At 37.9% G+C, this 22832-nt stretch overlaps 1 protein-coding gene across 1 annotated transcript; it reads left to right on the top strand.

Annotated features, from left to right (window-relative positions):
• The first annotated feature begins 10505 nt into the window (after positions 1-10505).
• CLEC12A (C-type lectin domain family 12 member A) lies at positions 10506-20319 on the top strand. The gene is made up of 6 exons (XM_045870970.3): positions 10506-10730; positions 13887-13985; positions 14269-14457; positions 15346-15497; positions 16890-16996; positions 19115-20319. Exons 1-6 carry the CDS (start codon positions 10640-10642, stop codon positions 19290-19292), a joined length of 816 nt encoding a protein of 271 aa, XP_045726926.1. The 5' UTR covers positions 10506-10639; the 3' UTR covers positions 19293-20319.
• The last annotated feature ends 2513 nt before the right edge of the window (positions 20320-22832 follow it).

The following is a 22832-nucleotide window of genomic DNA, read 5'->3' as shown; positions in this document are numbered from 1 at the left end:
GAGAGGGGTGGATCCACCATTTCTTTGAAGTCTTTGTTTTATAAATGAATACTGCTTTTATTTAAGGGCATATTATGGACAATTAAAAACAAAAGTGCTGAGGACGCAAACTGGGATCAAGAAAGGATGCTAGGATAGTCACGGGAGGCTTAGTTTCTGTACCCAAGGACAATCTCTGTGCCCCTCCTTACCTGGCCTCTTGACATTCTGCTCCACAGCCTCCATCCGATCCCTATTCTCAATCCCTTCGCCCTCCATCTCCAAAGCTCATGGACAAGGCTCTTCTGTTACGAGGCTGGAACAGTAACTGCTTCCAGGCAAGCACCCACGGCTGCCCTGTCCCAGGGGTGTGGGCTCAACAGCCTGGGATTGGCTGGACCACAGAGACGACTCTGAGAATTCAGTCTCTGATTGGCTCCTTACCTCCCACCTGCCAACTGCTCAAAGCCGAGTAGGGAGAGGACCATACTCCTCATTTTGGGAGCTAGTATCTTTTTTATGCCTTCTCAAACTTTCATACTTCTAAGTTTGAATGGGCTTTCAACATTTTATTTTTTGCATTTGGAATGTCATGAAATATCTCTGAGAATCCCTTATATGTAATAATTTTTTTGTGGATATAACTTCTCTGGGACATCGCCATCCTTTTCATCACAACCACGTCCCTTATTTTTGTTGATGATTGCCTTCAAAATTCCTCTGGCTGCATATCTAGAGTCTCTTCAAAAGTAGAAGTATCAATATACTCATGATCAGCTATTTCTTTCTACTTGTCTATTTTCTTTCTTTCTTTTTTTTTTTTTTAAGATTTTATTTATTCATTTGAGAGAGACAGACTGACAGAGAGAGCACAAGCATGGGGAGAGGCAGAGGGAGAGGGAAAAGCAGACTCCCTGATGAGCTAGGAGCCTGACGTGGGGCTTGATCCCAGGACCCTGAGACCATGACCTGAGCAGAAGGCAGATGCTTAACCATTTGAGCCACCCAGGCGCCCCCCTACTTGTCTGTTTTCTATCTGACGTTGACCTTCAGCATTACCACTTTTTGTTTCTTTGTTGCATCTTAATCATTATTGACCAGTTCCCTCTTTTGATTACTTATTTTTGTAAAATATCACATGAATTTATTACTGTGAGATGAAGAGGTAACATAACTTTACATTTAATTGTCTATGTGCTAACTAAAGACAGATGCACACGAATCAATCATTGACAGACTTACAAGAATGTGACATGACTGGTCATTGATCACAATGCATATCTGTTTTATATATAGTGACCTATAGGCCGAAAAACTAGCAGTGAAGTTTGTATTTTATACAGAGTAAATATACTGTAAATATATTATAAATATGCATAAGTATACTGTAAAACTAAAATTTGAGACATGTAGCTGGAGCATGGTGTCATTTAATTAAACCAGGGCAAATGAAATTTGTGCGATCAGACCAGGAAAAATAATGCACAATCACCCCCAACACATACATGCATTCTCTTGCAAAGGTACATATAAAAATAAAAATATGTACACACACATATATAAACATACATCATGTACATATATGTTATGGGCTCTCTGTGTACTTACAAAATTCATATGTTGAAACCCCCCCGAAGTGATGGTATGAGAAGATGAGACCTTTGAGAGGTAATTGGGTTTAGATGAGATGATGGGGGTAGAGCTCCCATAATGGAGTGTGTGTGTGTGTGTGTGTGTGTGTATTTCCTACCTATGCTTATTTTTGTCTACTCCATCTGATGATTAGGGCGTATTGAGGATTCATTGCTACAATGCAGACACTATGCTAAGTATTGGTGGGAAGGTAGAATGGTGCAGCTGCTCTGGAAAACAGTATGGTGGTTCCTCAAAAAATTAAACATCGGATTGTTGTATGATCCGTTATTCCATTTCTGGGTACACACTCTCAAAAAATTAAATGCAGGATTTTGAAGAGATATTTATAAACCTCATGTTCATAACAGCACTATTCACAATAGCCAAGAGGTGAAAGCATCCTAAGAATCCACTGATGGATGAATGAAGAAAATGTGATCTATACATACAATGGAATATTCCTCAGCTTTAAAAAGGCAGAAAATTCTGACAACATGGGTGAATCTTGACGACATAATGCTAAGTGAAATAAACCAGTCATGAAAAAACAAACACTGCACAACTCCACTTATATGAGGGTCCTGACTAGTCAAATTCATAGAGACAAAAGTAGAATGATAGTTGCCAGGGACTGGGGGTAAGAGGACTTTTTGTTTAAGGGTTATAAAGTTTCAGTTTTGCAACTCAAGAAGAGTTCCTGAGACTGGTTGCACAACAATGTGAATGTACTTAACACTACTAAACCAACCGTACACTTTAAAACAGTTAAAACAGGAAATTTTATATTATGCATATTTAGCCACATTTTTTAAGAATAGTATCCAAGAGGACTCTAGGCAATGACCCCCAAAAATGAGAAGTAAGAAAAGTATCTTCCAGCTCAAGAGAAATATCTCTGAATGGAAGTAAGAAACAGTTAAATAAGGTGATTTCTAAAAAAAAAAAAACAAACCCCCAAAAAACCCACAAAACCACTCAGTAATGAAGCCATCAACAGCACACAGCTATGCTTATTTTTCTTCAGTTTTCTCTCCCTTATGGCGGGGCGGGGGTGGGGGGTGTCAGAAAAAAACAGCACATCCCATTTTCTATACGCTACCAGGTCTGGAATAGTACAGGCTGGAGAGGGTAGTGGTTTTAAATGGAGGTTTAAGTTTGAATAGAAGAGTTTGGAGTTTTGAGATTATGCTGGACTTAATAATTTCTGAAATAAGACTATTCCTAAATTACTGAAAAGAACTACAAAAGCTATGAGACCGGCCCCAGACTATCCAGGTGTGGGGAATTAAAAGTCTCAGAGAGTTTAAGGGAATGAGAGAAGAAAGTTAAGTTCTGTGTGTACCTACAGAGCTACAGTCCTTACAAAACACCAGATCCACCTGTTTCCCTAATCCTCTGATCCCTGCCTATGGGTTCTTCCCATTTTCATAAACATGGCTGAAGGTTGTGGGTTAATGGTTCTTCCTTGACAATAAACGGGTATCAGTTCCTGTTAGGTGGGAAGGGAGGGACACAGAACCTTACAAATTACTTTTTTTTTTTTAAGATTTTATTTATTTATTTGACAGAGAGAGACATAGAGAGGGAACACAAGCAGGGGGAGTGGGAGAGGGAGAAGCAGTCTCCCCCGCTGAGCAGGGAGCCCGATGTGGGGCTCAATCCCAGGACCCTGGGATCATGACCTGAGCCGAAGGCAGACGCTTAACAACTGAGCCACCCAGGCGCCCTACAAATTACTTTTTATATAAATAGTTTTCTAGGAATCTCATGGCTGAATGTTTCCTCTATTTATTTCACTAACTCTTCTTTAAGGAAGTGTTTTCAGATTTTTTCAGGATGTACTGTACATTTTAAACCCTTTTCCTCATTTTACACATGTTTCTAGTATTTGATTTTGAGATGAGTTACTTCAGGATGAGTATTTAAATGTTTTAGATACAAAATAGAAAATATAAAACAATTATATTATTAATAGCAATATTTTGTGAAATTTGGAATCCAACTGCTTTGGATGTGGTAACCAAGAATATGGCGGCGCAACAGGTGCTGGAGTGAGATTGGTAAAGAGAATGTTGCCAGGCAACAAACCTGACCAGTGTCTAGTGAGTCACATCTAAATAGAGTCTGGGCTTGAGTTTGTTGCCTGGCAACATTTCCTTGGCCATTCTCACCTCCAGCAACCACTGCACTGCGTTTATGGAGTGCTTGTTCCCCACCAGATCCCCACTTGCCTTGAGAAATGAATAAAGGTGGAGAAGTTCACTACTGGATAAAGCATATTGGTACATAAGTGCATATGCTTCTCTTAATCTCAGGAAACAAACTGAGGGTTGCTGGAATGGTGGTGGGGGAGGGATGGGGTGGCTGGATGATGGACATTGGGGAGGGTATGTGCTATGGTGAGCACTGTGAATTGTGTAAGAATGATGAATCACAGACCTGTACCCCTGAAACAATACATTATATGTTAACAGAAAAAATAATAAAAAAATTTAAAAAATTTTTAAAAAGAATTAGAACGCCAAAAAAAATACTATAAAAAAAAGTACAGACTCTTCAGTTTTGTACTATTTTATTCCACTTGCAGTGGCAGTCTGGATTTAGAAGTTTGTGCTATGAAGTTTCTTTTTCTAGCAAACTGACTTGGCAGACCCCTCAGTGGCTATGCGCCTGCTTCATTCAGTCAGTTGTCTGTGACTTCGTGAGGCCAGAGCCTAAAGTAGTGGGAAGCCATTCCATAAACACAATGACTTTCCTGAGGCCTTTCAGTCATTTGGAAAATATTACTTGGGCACCTAAATACTTGACTAAATTTGATGAAGAAACAAGGGACTGAGGAATGGGTAGGTCAACTGATAGGTGTGCAGAGGGGTGGTGAGAACATACTTCAGGGTGGGTGGTCAGGATAAAGCTGCCTTCTCACTGAAAGAATTTTTGCAACCTATACATATTTGTCTCCATTTTTCTAGGCAACCCGCTCCTTGGGCTTATGTATAGTGTTGAGCAGAATTAGCAAATTAAAATACAGAATTCCCAGCCAAATTTGAATTTCAGATCAACAACAAATATTGCAAATACAACAAATGAAAACATGGCGTTAGGCATACTTACACTGAAAATAAACCATATTTAATCCAAATTTCAAATTTAACTAGAGATCTTACATTTTATCTGACAACCCTACTTAGGTCACATTTTTTCTCATCTTTTATTTTTTTATTTTTAAAATTTTTTTTTTAAGATCTTATTTATTTATTTGACAGAGAGAGACACAGAGAGAGAGGGAACACAAGCAGGGGGAGTGGGAGAGGGAGAAGCAGGCTTCCCGCTGAGCAGGGAGCCCGATGTGGGGCTCGATCCCAGGACCCTGGGATCATGACCTGAGCCGAAGGCAGACGCTTAACGACTGAGCCACCCAGGCGTCCCTTTTCTCATCTTTTAAACTGGTAAGTGCTCCAGGGCTTGGTTTGGGGTTTTTCTCGATTCCCTACTTAGGCCTATCCGTAAAGCCTTAGGTAGTGGTACCGCACAGGGACTGAAGATAGGAGAGGAATATGCAACAAAGGAAAGATAGATCGGTGTCCTTTCAAGGGCAGGAAGGACTAAAGAAAGGAAAAATGGAAAAAGACAACATGAGACCTGAAGAATCTAGTGCAGGCTGTTTATTTGGAAGGTGAAAGAAACAGCAAAGAAACGTTCATGAAGTGAGACAGGATGTGTGTCAAGCAAGTAGCCACCGGGAATAATCAGTTTCATTCTGCAGAGCACGTCTGGCAGCCAGTGTAAATACTGTCAGTATGCTTTCCAGTCTTTCCCCCAGGAGTACAGAAACATTTGTTTCATTTTCAGCTGTAATGAGTCCACCAGTGGCCTGAGAGGGAGACTTTTGTTCCTTAGGGGAGACATTTCCAGATGGGACTTCATGTCGTCTGCACAGTAACTTCTGTTCATCTCCCCCAGTCCTTCATCACTTTCAAACTTTCAGCATCCCGTGACATCTGTAAAGTGTCTGCTGGTGGGTGTGATATACCCTTGTGTCTGCAGCAATCAGGGGTTCTGTGCTCTCATATAAACCCACAATCTACCTTTAGCAACTTGTTAAAAGCTTTACCCTAATTCTTTATAATAGTTTATATGAGTTGAGTGTTTAACCTAGGTAAGCAAGCCCTGTCTTTTTCCTTAGATGTTAGCTTAGTCCACTGCCCTGTGACCTCAGATCTCTGAGGAGTTTCAGGGACATTATGAATTTGCATAGTAATAAAAGCAGAAGGACATACTTTCCCCGTTTTCTACATGCTAAGTGCAACTGAGTCTCTCCCTCCAGTGGCCGTTGTTCTAGTGACCCAGCCTTATAGCCTTTACAGGTTGAAGTGTTCACTCAACTGCAGTGGAAAAAATGTCAGCCACACTTTAGAGTCAAGATGAGAATGAGAGGAGAGGATTACCTCATCCAATACAGGTTTGCTACAGGTTTAGCCCCTGTAAGTCTCCAAAGTAACTAGCTATCGCTGAGCACTTAAATCAATTTGGATAGCATTCCCGAGTGAGGACTCACATGACAGGTTCTGACACATCTTCTGGTTACAGACGTAAGGAGTGGGCTGGTGGTTTCTGTGGTGAAAATACCAAGGCAGCAGCATAGGGGAGAAGCAAGATTTCCCCATGTTACAACATCATGACCAAAATGCTTAGCATATAGCCCTTGTTAATGCCAGCAAAGAAGCTGCTCATTCCCCAGCCATGCACCTAAAACACCCCTGTGCGGCATCAGAATCTCCTACCTGGAGGGGCGCCTGGGTGGCTCAGTTGGTTAAGCATCTGGCTTCTACTCAGGTCATGATCTCAGGGTCCTGGGATCGAGCTGTGCCTGGAGCCTGCCTGGAGCTGGCCTTCAGCTCCAAGCCTGGCTCCATGCTCAGCGGGGAGTCTGCTTGAGGATTCTCTCCCTCTGCCCCTCCCACTGCTCATACTCTCTCTGTCTCTCTTTCAAATAAATAAATAAAATCTTAAAAAAAAAAGAAGAAGAATCTCCTACCTAGAGTCTGACACTCAGACCCACCCGATTGCTATGCATTACCCCATAGTGTGACCAGTGGGAGGGAAGTTCAGCAACTGCTCTTGCTTCTGCATCTACCGTACTGTCCATCATGTTGCTTCAGAAAAACCGGTGTAGATGTATTGCTTGACCACTAGGCCTTGGACATAATTCAAGAGTCAAATGAAAACTCTAGAACTGAAATAAGTAATAACTGAAATTAAAAATAATTTAATTAAGGATTAAGTGGGGCACCCAGGAGGCTCAGTCGGTTAAGTGTCTGCCTTCGGCTCAGGTCATGGTCCCGGGGTCCTGGGATTGAGCCCCGCATCGGGCTCCCTGCTCGGCGGGAAGCCTGCTTCTCCCTCTCCCACTCCCCCTGCTTGTGTTCCCTCTCTCACTGTGTCTCTCTCTCTGGCAAATAAATAAATAAAATCTTTAAAAAAAAAAAAATTAAGGATTAAGTGAGACCAAGATGGAATCCAAGAAATAAAAGTGTTTAAAAAGGAAGGAGTAGGGGCGCTTGGGTGGCTCAGTCGGTTAAGCCTCTGCCTTCGGCTCAGGTCATGATCCCAGGGTCCTGGGATTGAGCCCCGCATCGGGCTCCCTGCTCAGTGGGGAGTCTGGTTCTCCCTCTCCCTCTGCCCCTCCACACAGCTGGTTCTATCTCTCTCAAATAAATAAATAAAATCTCAAAAAAATAAAAGGAAGGAGAAGCTTCGAATACATCTAAGAAAGGAAAGCTAAGGGGCTGCTATTGTTTCTGCATCCATGGTGCTGTCCCCTAGAAAATGTTGTGCCAGATAAACTACTAACTTACTGGTAAGTTATGCTAATACATGAGAAATATTCAATGGATATAGTGAAAATATAATCTTTGTTGAACTTAATGAGATCCATTTTGCTCTTTTGTTAAATGGAAGAGAAGAATTCAGATTGGACTGGATTGATGAACCCTAGCTAAAGGGATAGAGGGAGGGGGTGTGTGTGTGTGTGTGTGTGTAATATTTGAGAAACAGGAGAAAATAGAGTTTTTAATAAATTTGGGACATTGATTTAGACACAGATTTGTCTTCATTACATTCAATGCATCAGCCAGCACCATCAGCCATGGCTTTACAGGACAATTTATTAATCTCCATGGTAGTTCTTAGAACATGCCTCTTCTGACAAAGAAATTAATTTCAAGGCAAAGAAAGGGAGCCATGAATAACACCTTGCTGGACTTAATACATAGCCCACCACCTAAAAGCAGCTAGCTTAGAAAAATAGAGAAGTGACTTGAATGCTTTTTTTTTTTTTTTAAATTGTAGTATAATCTGGGAGAAGGTGGTTTAGGGGTTTGGAGTGCTCCCTACCTATTGTATATGCTTCAAAACAGCTGTCAGAATATGGTCAACTCCCAGGAGCCTGGGTGGCTCTGTTGGTTAAGTGTCTGCCTTTGGCTCAGGTCATGATCCTGGGGACCTGCTTCAGGCTTCCTGCTTGGCGGGAGCTTTTCCTTCTCCCTCTGCCCCCTACTCCCCACACACACTCTCTCTTCTGCACTCTCTCTAAAATAAATAAATAAAATCTTTTAAAAAAAAGAATATGGTAAACTCCCTATATCCAGAATGTTATTGTCTGGAAACTGATGTGAAAGCAGAAGTAGCTATTCTGTGTATTATACATGAAAGCTCGTGTAATGAATTTTTGCTGCTTGTTTGCCAAACTAAGTGGTGTGTTTGGAGGTACGAGACCCAAAAATTGTAGTTTTTCTACCAGGAACACAATCATGGTTCTGTTAAATTGGAAATTGAGATAGGTCACCATTGGTAATAATGTGTTTCCCATGCCCCTAAAACAAGAAGTATAATATTGTTTAAAATGAAAGATTCAAATATTAAATACAACTTGAGTTGTGCCTACACAATGGGACAAGCAGGGTAGATAGTAACTGAAGTATTTCCCTGTTCCCCCATTCCCAAAAGAATAGGTCACTTGAAAGCTGAGGTAGTCCTATGTAAACAGGACTAAGAAGGACTCAAGTCCTATGAGATGGACATGGGGGTCAAATTATGGTAAAGGTGCTAGAATAAGATAAGAGAAATACAATATACATGGTATGAAAAGAAAGCTAGGATTCTAGTTTGGACTACATGTTCGGCTAAATGTGGAGATACTACCAATGATTTTTTGTAACTGAATTTTTCCACTTTCTTTCTACCCCACCCTGCTACCTTATATGAATTGCATATGTGCTGGTTAATATTACAGGTTCTGTGATAGGGAATGTTATGTGTCAGCTTGACTGTACTAAGGTGCCCAGAGAGCTGATAGAACATTACTTCTGGGTGTGTCTTTGAGGGTGTTCCAGAAGAGATTAGCATTTGAATCAGTAGACTCAGTAAAGAAGGTTATCCTCACTATTCTAGTGAACATGATCTAATTTATTAAGTTCCCGCCTAGAACAAAAAAAAGAGAGAGAGAGAGAGAGAGGAATGACAAATTCTCTCTCTTTCTCTCTGCTTGAGCTGAGATGTCCATATTCTCCTATACTTGGACATTGGAACTATTGGTTCTCAGGCTTTCAGACTCAGACAGAGATTTATATAATTGGCCTCCCCCCTCCCCCACTCCCCTCCAACCTTCAATTCTCAGGCCTTAGGACTCAGACAATTACACCAACAAATTTCCTGGTTCTTCAACTTTCAGATGGCAGACCATAGGACTTCTTGACCTCCATAACCGTAAGCCAATTCTAATAATAAAAAGAATATATTTATATATATTCCATAATAATTATATATATATATATTCCTTTGAGCCTATCCACATTGTACAAATTGTCCCTTTATTTTATTCTTTTCTAACTCCCCTTTTAATGTATATACTTGTTTTTTCTTTTTTGATCCTGAGTGTGGGTCTTTTTTTTTGAACCTGTGTATGTCACTGTCACTGTGGTCTCTCAGCTCTTCAATTATGTGACTGAAAATATAAGATTTATTAATAAGAATAAGAATTAGGAAGGAATTTACTCAAAAACAATCATTCTCAAACTCCCACCTTTACTTTGTACACTTGATCAGTAAATGAATGGATCCCCGCCTCCTGCGAATGCTGAGTGAACTTTGTAAGATCCTGGCTTGCATGGCTCTAGAGGCTCATTTGCTTCTCCCTTTTGCTATACTTGAGCTGGGAGCTGGCTCAAAAAGATTGAGGCAGTCTGAAGAGAGACAGCAAGACTGATCTCAGCTTTCCTGGACTACAGAGCAATTTCTAGGGCCTTTCTAGGGCCCACCTCGGCCGTCAGTATGCATACTCCCTGGTGTGGTTCCTGGGCCCCAGTCCCCTTCATGTATTTCTTGCTACTAGAGAAACTAGATAGATGTTCCCTAACTCCGCTTAGGCTAACTTATCCCTAAGTAACAGAATTACAGATGGGGGCTTATCCTCTGCCTCTCCCTAGGAGTGCTCTGGGTATGTGCAGTCTCCCAGCAAAGGCAAATCCTTTCTGTCAGGACCTTTGCCCTGACACACACAGAATGTCCGTGCCAGGCCATTGCTATAGAAAAGTGAGTGTTTGGGGATTGGGTCCTTCTGTTCTCTCTCTGCTTGAAGGTTTTTCTCCAATAAATTCTATGTTATATCTGCACACCTGCTGCTAGTAATCTGTGCCCCTTTGGATGGCACTAACCAAAAAGATTTTTAAAGCTACTTTCTGTAGCTGGCAGATACAGAGAAATGACAAAAAGGGAGACATAAGAGGAAGAAAGACTTTCAGTCTTGCAATTTTGTCTGTACTTATCTGAGGCCTCTGATAGGCTGCAGCTCCTTTGTATACACACAGGATTGGGACAGTGAAAGGAGAAGTTAAAGCTTATAAATTCAAGCTTCAGTTTATAAACCGAAGTCTAAAATTACAACTCCTGTTTAAATTCAACTATGTTAGTTCACCTTCATCTTTTTTTTTTTTAATAGTTTGTTGGGCTTTCTTTTCAATAGCCATCAATGTCTGAAGAAGTTACTTATGCAGATCTAAAATTTCAGGACTCCAGTAAAAGGGAAAACATCCATGAGCTTGACACAGTTGGGATAAAAGGTAAGATTTTGAACTTTGGTTGTGTTGTAGGTTGAGCCTCCCATTTTTACCAAAATAATTATAAATTTTTAAGGTGCTGATTGGTGCATTGAACACTCAATCTTTTACAATGTTTCTGTTTTAATATCACACTCAAGATAATTAGGATAGGATGATAGTTTGATTTTACTGGATTGTGAAACATTCTCCCCCCATAAAACAAGGAGTACATGTCGTCCAGGAAAATCATGGTTTTGTAGGTTCTTTTTTATAAGAAAGTGCTAGTCACACATGTAATAGTAAAACTGGATCTTAACTTTCTCCCTATGTGACGAGCACTATCCTTCTTGCCTTATGAGGTAGAAATGGGCACCTCTATTTTTCAGGAGAGTGTCAGTGACTTCAATGAGTACATGCTGTGCTTGAGTGTCACATGCATGTGTGTGGATTGGAAAAGACTCTCTACTTTATTGACCTGCCAGAACTATGGAGGAGAGGGTTTGGAAACTATCGGATGTGCACAGGACATTTAAATACATCATTTGACCATTTGAAGTTTCTGTGTTCTCACCTATACAATGGAGATAACAAGGCTTGTTTTATTATGAGATTGCAGCCATAATTTAGTATATGCTGCTTGAGCCATTTTGGAAAAGGCCAACATATTTAATGATTATTTTGTGAGGTTTAAATTAAAGATAGATAAAGATGAGAAATACACCAATAAAATGTTTTTATTGGCCAGGATTTCACTAATTATTTTTTGTTTATTCATCTAGTCTAGTAGGTATTTCTTTAATATTTAAAAATGACCATACTTTTCAGTTCTGGGTACCATAAATAAAAATGAGAGGATACCAAAAAGAATGACAATAATAAATAAGAGAATAATGAGAATATTTTTCAGAAAGGGATATTAAGAAGGAATTAAAGTTCTGTTACTTTTAAGCGGCTCAATTTGATCAATTTGACCATTACCATCAAACAAATCAAATTTTGTTCAGAGAAAGATACTAAGCAATCCTCTGTAGGCATATAAGACTAAGTGGAAGAATATGAACTTAAAACTAAACAGTGAGGAATTTTATTTTAATATTAAACCATAGCTAGAGATAACGAGTGAGATAATAATATTCAGACCTATAAATGGGAATTTTGTGAATGAATATGTTATTATACTGTTAGACATATTATTCATTCACTTACACAAAATCAGATTATATCACTTCTCTTTAGCTTGCTGTTAGGTCTATTCACTCTCTGCATGATTAGAAAATAATAGCTCAGGGAATATTATGGTTTAATGGAGATACAGCTCTTTTTCATAAATCTTTAATTAATTTAGTTTCCCTAGGTATGAGATATATTTTGAACTAAATTTACTCATCTTAAATATGGTATTTAGGAAGTGACTGCTTTGGTTGAACTGTTGAGGAGAACTTAATAATTTGATACTTTATTTTAAAGTGATTCTTGCAGTCATATGATGGGATTAATGTTTCCAGAATCTGACTCATTATTTAGAAAAGGAAAAATAATGTTTATTGGAGGCTACAAAATACTTAGATACACGCACATACACACACTGTAATTCCCATATGTTGAGCCTAGATATAGGGAAGAAAGAATGAGAGAGAGAGAGGGAAAAGAGAGAGGGCGAGAAAGGGCGGGAGGAAGGATGGGAGGAAGGAGAAAAGTAAAGAAAGAAATAAATGAAGTATGTGTGTGTATGTATGTGTGTATGTGAAACAGAAACAGAGAGACAAAAAGAGAGAGAACTTTAAAAAATGTCATTTAATATTCTACCAAGTCAAGCATGTATTATCTCCAAATTTCTCCTATTTTTTTTTTTTTTTTTGGAGGTTAAGTTAAATGAAAAGACACATAGGGGACTAAAGGCAGAAAAGAGGTAAAGAAATATTGGAAGATATAATATTTGGGGCGCCTGAGTGGCTCAGTTGTTAAACGTCTGCCTTCAGCTCAGGTCATGACCCCAGGGTCCTGGGATCGAGCCCCGCATCAGGTTCCCTGCTCAGCGGGAAGCCTGCTTCTCCCTCTCCCACTCCCCCTGCTTGTGTTCCCTCTCTCGCTGTCTCTCTCTCTGTCAAATAAATAAATAAAATTTTAAAAAAAGATATTCAAAACCAAACTGTACCTGAAATTTTGTATTTTTTAAAAATTTCTCCTCTAAAACTGTTTCCTTTCCCCAATATCCTCATCTCATTAAATATAAATATAAATACATATTTAATACAATCACCAAGTGTTTGCTATATGCCAGCACTATTCTAATTGTATCACCACTATTAATTCACTTAATCTCTGATATTTTATGGTTTTCTTTTTTAACCAATGCAGAAACTAGGACGCAGAGAGATTAAGTGACTTGTCCAAGGTCCGCCATGATTAGCAGCAGATCCAGCATTCAAGCCCAGGCATACTAGCCCTAGGAATGCTGTGCCTTTTTTTTTTTTTAAATCACTATGCTATACTGCCTATAGGTGTATATATTTATTATCCACCACCTTTATCAAGTAAAAGATTTCTCATAAATATTTCATAAATTTGTACTATAGATTCTAACTTCAAAATGTATTCTTAATCAATTCATGGGTCATCACATTCTCTAATCCTAGTAAAGCAAACTACTATTCTCTCTCACATTGATTGGTTTTCTCAATTCTCCTTTTCAAAGCCCATTTTTGCCTCTTTGTCTCTTGACTCGGCCTACCAATTAACAACATCTCCTGTGAGAACCAGTTTGCATGTAAAACAACTAACAAAATGTTTTTTACTTCTTCTTTAAAAAGGTATTTTAGGGCGCCTGGGTGGCTCAGTTGGTTAAGCGACTGCCTTCGGCTCGGGTCATGATCCTGGAGTCCCGGGATCGAGTCCCGCATCGGGCTCCCTGCTCGGCAGGGAGTCTGCTTCTCCCTCTGACCCTCCTCCCTCTCATGCTCTCTGTATCTCATTCTCTCTGTCTCAAATAAATAAATAAATAAAATCTTTAAAAAGGTATTTTAAAAGGTCCTTGAGTTTCTAGCAAAACACATTCCTTTACCAGAGACATGTTAAGAAAGAAAGAAAGGCAAAATGAATGAATGAATGAATGAATGAATGATTCAAATTAAGATGTATACCATTTCCAGGCCTGCCTGCTACTTTTGCTTTCCACAGCACCACCTGCTCCTTCCCATGGATGGCGCCAGAGACTCTTGGCTCTGACTCTACTATGCCTTCTGCTGCTGATTGGACTAGGAGTCTTAGGAAGCTTATGTACGTATTACCCATGTTTTGATTGAAAGGGAAGACCTCTAGAATTACATGAGTTTTACAAGAAAGTTTATTCTTGAATTGAAGCTTTGGAATGATTATAAGTGATATAACCCAAAAGGTATTGATAAGTAGATACTTAAACATGGTAACCTGTTTCCCTCACTCCCATGAAAGGACTGCTTCCTTAGACCTTTAATGTTTCTAATACTAGTTCAGCAGAAAGGAGATTAATGGTTGGGTTGAGGGATTAAAATTTTTTATCATTTCTTTTTTTAATCTGAAGTTTACACAACTTTGAAGATAGAAATGGAAAACTTGAATAAACTACAAAATTTCAAAGAAGAACTTCAGAGAAACATTTCTCTACAACTGATACACAACATGAATAATTCCAAGAGGATCATGGACCTGTCGAACACACTGCAAGAAATAGCCACCAAATTATGTCATGAGCTCTATAAAAGAGAACCAGGTAATCCTATATTCCTCTCTAAGCTATTTATTAGACAATGAACAAAAGCTAGGAGTCACTTGAGAATCATTCATCAATTACTAGCAGCTTTTCCCTAGGATGCCATTATTTGGAGAAAGGAATTAAATGTGGTTGACAAAGGACTCACTGATATTTCTGTGCCATTAGAAGTTTCTCTAATCTGACATTTATGACTGTTATTTTGGGCACTGAGATCAATAGAAGATAAGGAGGAGAAGATAGGTCACCTCTTTATACCCTTTTTAAAGGATAAGAGAAGATAGGTCACCTCTTTATAGGTGACCTTGTTCCTACATTTCAGTCAATGTTTGACAAGAATCAATAAAAAAAAGAAATAGTTAGGTCTTGCCTTTGGAATTAGGAGGAATTGTTTTTTTAATATCTCTAACAGTTTCTACAGCTATTATAACTAAAACATGTTCTTGGTGCTCTTGAGAACTCTCCCAAATATTCGACGTCAGGCAGCCAGAAACAACGTAGTTGGAGAAGGCAAGGTTGATGTAGGTTTGGGGAGTTGATTCTTACCACAGAATATTTTTGTGGTTAGCTTTTATTGCCATGTAGTACTATAAAAAATGAAAACAAGAGAGAAAAGTAAGCTAATTAATCATTATTCAGGACTCCTAAGGTAAGAAAACACACTGGAATACACTGGACATTTAATTCGAATTGTGTTGTTCAGATTATGTTTTGGACATATTGTGGTGGTATATAGGGACCTGGAACACAGCATGCATTTTCTTCACCTTTCATGTAAAAAGAAGAAAGACAAGTAAATTTGGTTAACTTATTAGAGAGGACAATGGGAATAATAAGAATAATGAAGATTATCAACACAAACCAAATGAAACTACGTTCTTCTTCCAGAGCACAAATGTAACCCTTGTCCAAAGACATGGATGTGGCATGAAGACAGCTGTTACATACTAACTGACAATTTTGAAACATGGCAAAAGAGTGTCATGTTCTGTTCTGCTCAAAATGCCAGCCTGCTGACAATTAAGAACAAAAGCGTATTGGTAAGGTCTCCTGGATCTCTGCCTGTGATGAAGGAAGTCACTTTTCCGATCTAGAATAGAGAGGAATGAGTCATGTTGGGCAAGATTTGTACTAATCCAGACATGAGGTTTTTTTGTTAGGGTGTGAGGTGACTGAGACTTAGTACATTTATCATACGGAAGGATAGCCAAGGTGTCATCTAAAACCTTGGTTTAGGCCCTTAACGTCAGGGAATCTCAGAGGCTGGGCAGATGGGTAGACATGGGTCTGTGAGAATTTTTAGGTCTGTGATCATTTCCAAACTGAAACTTTAGGATCAACTCTCAGAACACAATTTCTGAGAATTTACCTAAAAGCAGAAGATCTGGAAATCGTTCCTGAGGGTTACCAATTCTGCAAAATCTATATAGGAGAAGATTCTTTGTTTCTACCATTTTGTCTTTTTTTAACTAAGAGAAAAAGGCAACATATAGTAGAATAAAAAGATAGGTTGGATAAAATATGTATAAAAAGGTATAATTAAGATGGGATGTCGAAGGCAAGTGCCAAGCAGATATATTATACTGACTCCCGGGGTCCCAGGAAAATGAGTTCTCTGGAAGATTTATTTATGTATATATGTATTTCTTTACTTTCTTTTTCTAATATTTAAGTAGCATCTCCATATTTTACTTATTCCTCTGCATTTCTGGTCTCTCAGATAGTATTCCTGTATCATTTAAGGAAAAAATTCATTTTCACAAAAGTGTCCGCTTCCCTACTGTAAGAAGCTGGGTCCTCCTTTATAGCTGCAGGGAAAATCAAACCATAGTCTCTCCCTCCTCTGATCATTGTCAACTGATCCATTCTTAGTTATTTACTAAAAAAAAAAAAAAAAAAAAAAAGTCTAGAAAATGAGGGAAAAAGAATTTACTTTGGCTATAAAATTTTGGACTGGATCTAAATTCTATTCTATAACCACTTCTCGTCTGACTTTGCTACATTTTTTCTCCTACTTTTTCGGTTTCTATTAACTTGTGTATATAGTAATTAACCACCTCCTTTGCTCCTGGACTGACTACTGCTGGATACTTGAATCTTGAAGTTTGTGACCTTCATTGGCCCTAAGTTAAAGTAATGCATGGATTGGTAGATACTTTTCCTTGTGAAACAGTAACTGATAAATAACGGTTGGAGGAAACCTTACAGTAAGGAGCACTTTGTTTCAATTTCTTCTAATGGCATCAAAAAGTAGTAGTGTAATGTCAAACGTGTTACCTTAAAACAGTAATTTGTAAGAACTTATGTTGTGAGGTAATGTACAGAAATGGGAGACAATTATTTTTGGGGCGGGGGAGACAATTATTTTTTGGTATATGTGACGCCGAAGTGAGCACGACAATTATTTTTTTAACCAGCTCTATTTCTTGTAGGAATTTATAAAATCCAAGAGGTTACGTGGATACTGGCTGGGATTACTTGCCAAAAAAAAAAAGAGAATTTACCAGAACCTGGATGAGACAATTATCTCCTCCAATTGGTAAGTCTTTATTCTTAATGAATTTTTCCGGTTGGTTTGAGTAAAGGTGTTTCCCCCAGGAGCAGTATTGATTACAATTAAAACTAGCAATTGAAATTGCACCCTTAAATAACTCTTTTCTGTCAGGCTTCTTTAATGTTTGATAATGCAAAAAATTGCCACAGATGTCTTCTCATTATCTTGACAAGTCACTAATGAATTTCTTTCTAGTAGCCAAATAAGGAGGGATTTCTGGGAGACTTTGATCTCAGAAAATTATAGAAGCCAACAAAATTCATTGGGTTCTAATCATGTGCTTAAAACTCTTTCACATGCTGAGATTCAAAGATGAATGAAAGATTGATTCCTCTCTTTGTTACTTATTGATTGTACGGGCAGACTAGTTAAACAATTCTACATATAAAAAGAATATGTGATAAATCCTTCAGTAAGAATACATGGAATAACCAAAGATAAAGTTTAGCTGTGAAATTTGTGTTGTAACTGATATTTGAAATGGCCATTTTGAATGAAAAATTTAGAGATAGTAAAACATTTTCAGTAAAGAGAATAAGATGAGCAAGGGTATGGCATATTGCATATATGGCATATATAAAACAATTTGTTGTGTAGTATATTAAGAAATATGGCTGTAAATATACCATTATGAATAGATTAATATGTTATATATGTACTACCTGACATAGGGGGAGAACGGACAGGCAAGAAGTACATAAACATAATGCCAAAATTCCATTTGTATTTTATAATCCCTTAAATTTGGGAAGCAGACAGGATTAGACTAAAGAAAGAAACCAGAGCCTCAACCTGCCCATGAATTTATACTTACTTGTTTGTTGAGGACACATCAAGCAGGAGTGAATGCAGGGCAGTTGTGTGGGGGGCCAAGCACACTAAATCTAAACCCTGAGATTCCTGCACACTCCCCACTGTGGGCAAGAAGCAAATACAAGTTTTGATTGTTTTGTTTTGTTTGCATTTTCCCTCAGACAGAAATAGTAGATGTAATAATATGGGTCCAAAAGACAAGGCAGCTCTGTCTTCGGCAGTTACAATGATGGGACAGAACAAGGGATAATATGTATACAAATGGAGGAGAAAAGGAGGTATATATTAAAGATCTCATTTGGAGTGAAGGGAGTAGACGGTAAAAGTCGTGTGTGCATCATGGGAGAATACAGATGGAATCTTGTTTTGAAAAAGTAGAATTTCCATGTGTTTATTTCTAACTATTGCTAATGGGAAGGTAATCTATAGTGGACTAGAAAACACAGTATATATTTCAAATTATTAAGAAATAATACCAAAATAAAAAATATAATAATATATGTATATATAATACATTATATATGTGTACAATATATAATCATATATGTATTTCATTTTGTTTTTTATTCTTAATGTTATTTTGGGATTAGTTTCTTGAAAGGTGCTGTGATCAATGACATCTGTATCATGTCACTTCAAAAAGGAAATTTCACTTTTGAAAATTTAATTGATATTTATTTATTAATGATCATTATTTATTGACCAAAATATTTAATACTAAATTTTTCCCAATATTTTCAGTTTATAAGTTTGTCTTTGATGCTTAGTCCCTGCTCAGTAATCTTGTTTTAGGAGCTGGTAATTATTCAGAACTTCAGAATAAAATCTCTGAAAAATGGCTAGAGGGAAATGTTACTTGGAGATGATGTTGAACAGAAGGTACCATATATTAGGTTAATTCCTGGCTTGGGTGATTATGAAAAATATTTGAAGAGATGGTGTCAAAGATTTATTACAGGGGCCAGACTGGAGAATTTAATAGAACTGTATTATTCTAAATCATATTAAGTATTGGGGAAGCAAGGTGATACATCTGGAAGGAAAGGACAGCAAATAGTCCAGATGTAAAAAAGTGGAAAAGGCAGATTGAAGTAAGGTAGTGTTTGATACTGCATATATGTTGATAAAGATAAGTAACTTGGACACTCTTGATACTTCAAATAATAATTAAAATTTATTTTAGGCAATGCAGACCCAGGAGCAATGATATATTGAAAAAGTAATTTTTTTCCTGTGGATGTATTTCAAATATTTGACTTGCTAATTGTAATTCTTTATTTTCTCTTTCAGGCTTTCAGGAAACAGAAATGATGTAAATGATACGATGTATTGTGCGTATATAGACACAGTATATATTTCCTATACAGACTGTACTTCACCAATGAATTTTATATGCGAGAAGCTGGCTGATCCAGTGAAGATTCAGAGCACACTAATGAGTGAAATACCAGATGGAAAATATAGTTAGTGCAAATATTTCTCTATTATCCTGCGCTTAAGGCAACTTTAGGGAACATACATCCTGTGGACCACACAAAGGGAATAAAGAGGCTGTGAGACTAAATCTCTGTCTCTTAACAATGTACATTTTTAAACTTTCTTCTTTCTTTCTTCTCATTTGCTGAGTGAAAGGAATCCAAAGTCATACCTTATCATCTAGATACAGTCCAGATACTGTTGAGCATAAATACAGTGTGTTGGGTGAACATACAGAAACCTGAAGCTAACTTTTCCTGCTTTTCCAGGAATAAACAAGGAAAATACCAACCTTATAGAACACCAGGGAAAATGAAATCTAGGAATATATAGAAAGGATAATACATCACGACCAAATGGGATTTATTCTAGTAATACAAGTTGATTTACATTTAGAAAAAAATAAGAGAGAGAGAAAATCTATTACTATTACTATTTTAATAGATGTAGAAAAGCATTTGATAAAATTTAGCAGCTAATGTCTTTAAGAAAACTAGAAGAAGGTTTCCCTAATCTGATAAACACTGATATATTAATAAAGAGATAAAAAACAAATGAAACAAAAAACTACCAACAACAACAAACTCTAAACCTAACATCATGCCTTTGGTAAAAAGTGAATGTTTTTTCTTTTGAGCTCTGGAACAAGATCAGAATGATCTTTATCAAGTATTTTATTCAGTAACTTCTACTGTCTATTAGAGGTCCTAGAAGTAAAATAAGGCAAGAAAAATAAATTTAAAAATATAAAAAATGAGAAAGGAAGAAATAAGACATTTTTATATGTAGCTAATGTAATTGTGTGTGTATACATATATTCTATATATAAATGATATAAATTATTAGAATAAATATTTTATCAAGGCTATTGGATAAAGTCTCAAAATATCTCAATGTTTAAACATCAATTATATTTCTGAAGGTTAGCAGTAAACAATGGAAAAATTTAAAAAGCAATACCATTTATAAGAGCATGCAAAAATAAAATAGTAATAAATGTAATAAAATTCAAAAAACTTTCTGCTCAATCCTGCTTCCTTCCGCTCCCTTGCTCAGGTGGTAACACCAAGAGTGCTCCCTAATAAACCCCCAGCACACTAATCTTGATTTCAGAATCTTTTTCCTGGGAAACCAAGCCTGCAAGCATTGCTGACAAAATAAAAGAAAACCTTAGTAAGTGGAGAGTTAACCATGTACTTGAATTGGAACGCTCTATATTCTTGGGATATAAAGTCTCCCAAATCTACCTATAGAGTAAATACAATCCCTGAAAATATCAGATAGATTTTTTTTAAATGACATGCTAATTCTAAAATTAACATAGAAATGCACTGAATTTAGAATAGCCAAGACAGGGCACCTGGGTGGCTCAGTTGTTAAGCGTCTGCCTTCGGCTCAGGTCATGATCCCAGGGTCCTGGGATCGAGCCCCACATCAGGCTCCCTGCTCTGCGGGAAGCCTGCTTCTCCCTCTCCCACTCCCCCTGCTTGTGCTCTCTCTCTCACTGTGTCTCTCTCTGTCAAATAAATAAATAAAATCTTAAAAAAAAAAAAAAAAGAATAGCCAAGACAACACTGGAAAGAAGAATGTTTGGAAAAATTATGGTACTGATTTACTTTAAAGTCATAATAATAAAAACAGTTTGATTTCATACCAGAATAAATATACATCCACAGGACCAGATGTAGTCCAAAAAAAAAAAAAGACTAATTCATACAATGCATAGAATTGCCTTATTTATATATTAAAAAAAATTAGTCACTGCCATTGGAGGTAGAAAGTGATGGTCTTCTCAATAAATGGAACTGAATCGATTGGATATCTGCATGGAAATAAGTGAAACTTCATATCTACCCTATACCATACATAAATATTAATTTAAAATGGATCATAGAACTAAATATGAGAGTTCAAAATATAAAGCTTCTAGTTAGGGGCGCCTGGGTTGCTCAGTCAGTTAAGCATCCAACTTGAGATTTAGGCTCAGGTCATGATCTTGGGGTCCTGGGATCCAGCCCCTGGTTAAGCCCCAGGAGGAGCCCCACATAGGGCTCTGGGCAGCTCCTCTGGGGCTCCGAGCTCAGCAGGGAGTCTGCTTGGGATTTTCTCTCTCCCTCTGCCTCTCCCCCACTTGTTCTCTCTCTCTCTCTTTCAAATAAATAAATCTATATTTGAGAGAGAGACAAACAGACACTGAGGGAGAAGCAGACTTCCACTGAGCAGGGAGCCCCACCTAGGGCTGGATTTCAGGTGCTCCTCAAATAAATAAATCTTTAAACAAATATATAAATCTTCTAGTTAAAACATAACAATACCTTTATAGCTTTATGGCAGACAAAGATTTCTTAAACACTAACAATAAAATGAAATAAACACTAACAATAAAAAACAGGAAAATTAGACTTCATTCAAAATAAGAAGTATTAAGAGAGCAAAGATGCAAGTTGTAGCCTTGGAAAGACGTGTGCTCGGTTTGGATTTGAATTAGTATAGTAAATATACATCCAAATTTATACAGGACTAGTAGTCGAGATAGAATTAACTCCTACAAATCGATAATAAGAAGCTCTAATTAAAAAATGGGCAGAAAGACTTGAAGTGGCACTTCATGAAAGAAGATACTCAAATGGCCATAAAAGCATATAAAAGGGGCTGAACATCATCATTCACCAGAAAAAAATATTGAAAATAAAAATACAGTGAGGTACCAGTACACCTACCAAAATGGCTGAATTTAAAGGCTGGCAATACTGTCAGCAGAAATGTGGAATATGCTGGGTTTTTCCTGTGGTCGAACTAGCACCCAAATTCCTGTCTGGGAAATACATTTCCCAGAATCCCTTTCCCTGTTTAGGTCCTTGTCAGAACTGGGCAATGAGGGGAACTCACGGAATAACTGGAAGATAAAACCGAGGCAGAAATCGTTACTCTCAAAAGGATGCTGAGGTCAGACAGAACGACAGATGGATGCTGAAGCGCCGGGTAGACCCTGCATCATCTATCTCATCCTTCTTCACATCCAGTTACTTCATCTTTCTGACTTCTTACTCTGCCAACCCACAGTACCTCCAACTCTACCCACAGGTACGTGACTGCAGTCCCACAAAGCAGCAGCTTCCACAGAAACCGTAATCCCTGAGAGAGAAACCTGTGGAGAAACCATTTTCCACTGAGACAATGGTTTCCTCACAGACAGCATTTCCCCTCTAGGCAGCGGCTTCCACAAAGGGGTAGATTCCATAGCCTTCTCCTAAAGCTCCCTTTTTATAGTTCCATTGTGGAATCCAAATGAACATGACCGCTTGGAATTTTATCCCTTCCAGATTGTGGTAGAGTGAAAAACAACAAACCACAGATATGTGGTTCTAATCCCTAGAACCCATACATGTTAATTTATAAGGAAAAAAGATCAATGCAGATGTGATTCAGTTAAGGATCTTGGCATGGGGATTATCCTGGATTATCTGGGTAGGTCCTAAATCTAATCACACCATTTAAGAGCTTCCATCATTTGAGATTATACTGTTCCCAA

Source organism: Mirounga angustirostris, unplaced genomic scaffold, assembly GCF_029215605.1.
Source record: "Mirounga angustirostris isolate CCGP_5_RB_7025 unplaced genomic scaffold, mMirAng1.0.hap1 SCAF_5, whole genome shotgun sequence".
Taxonomy (NCBI): domain Eukaryota; kingdom Metazoa; phylum Chordata; class Mammalia; order Carnivora; family Phocidae; genus Mirounga; species Mirounga angustirostris.
The sequence above is the reverse complement of the archived record's forward strand: the minus strand, read 5'-3'. Positions and strand labels throughout refer to the sequence as shown.

Bases quoted from the DNA above. Each gene is read 5' to 3' on its own strand.
- CLEC12A (XM_045870970.3), top strand. From the start codon at position 10,640: ATGTCTGAAGAAGTTACTTATGCAGATCTAAAATTTCAGGACTCCAGT. The intron at 10,731-13,886 runs GTAAGATTTTGA...TGCTTTCCACAG, and splicing joins TGACACAGTTGGGATAAAAG to CACCACCTGCTCCTTCCCAT. The intron at 15,498-16,889 runs GTAAGGTCTCCT...TATTTCTTGTAG, and splicing joins TTAAGAACAAAAGCGTATTG to GAATTTATAAAATCCAAGAG.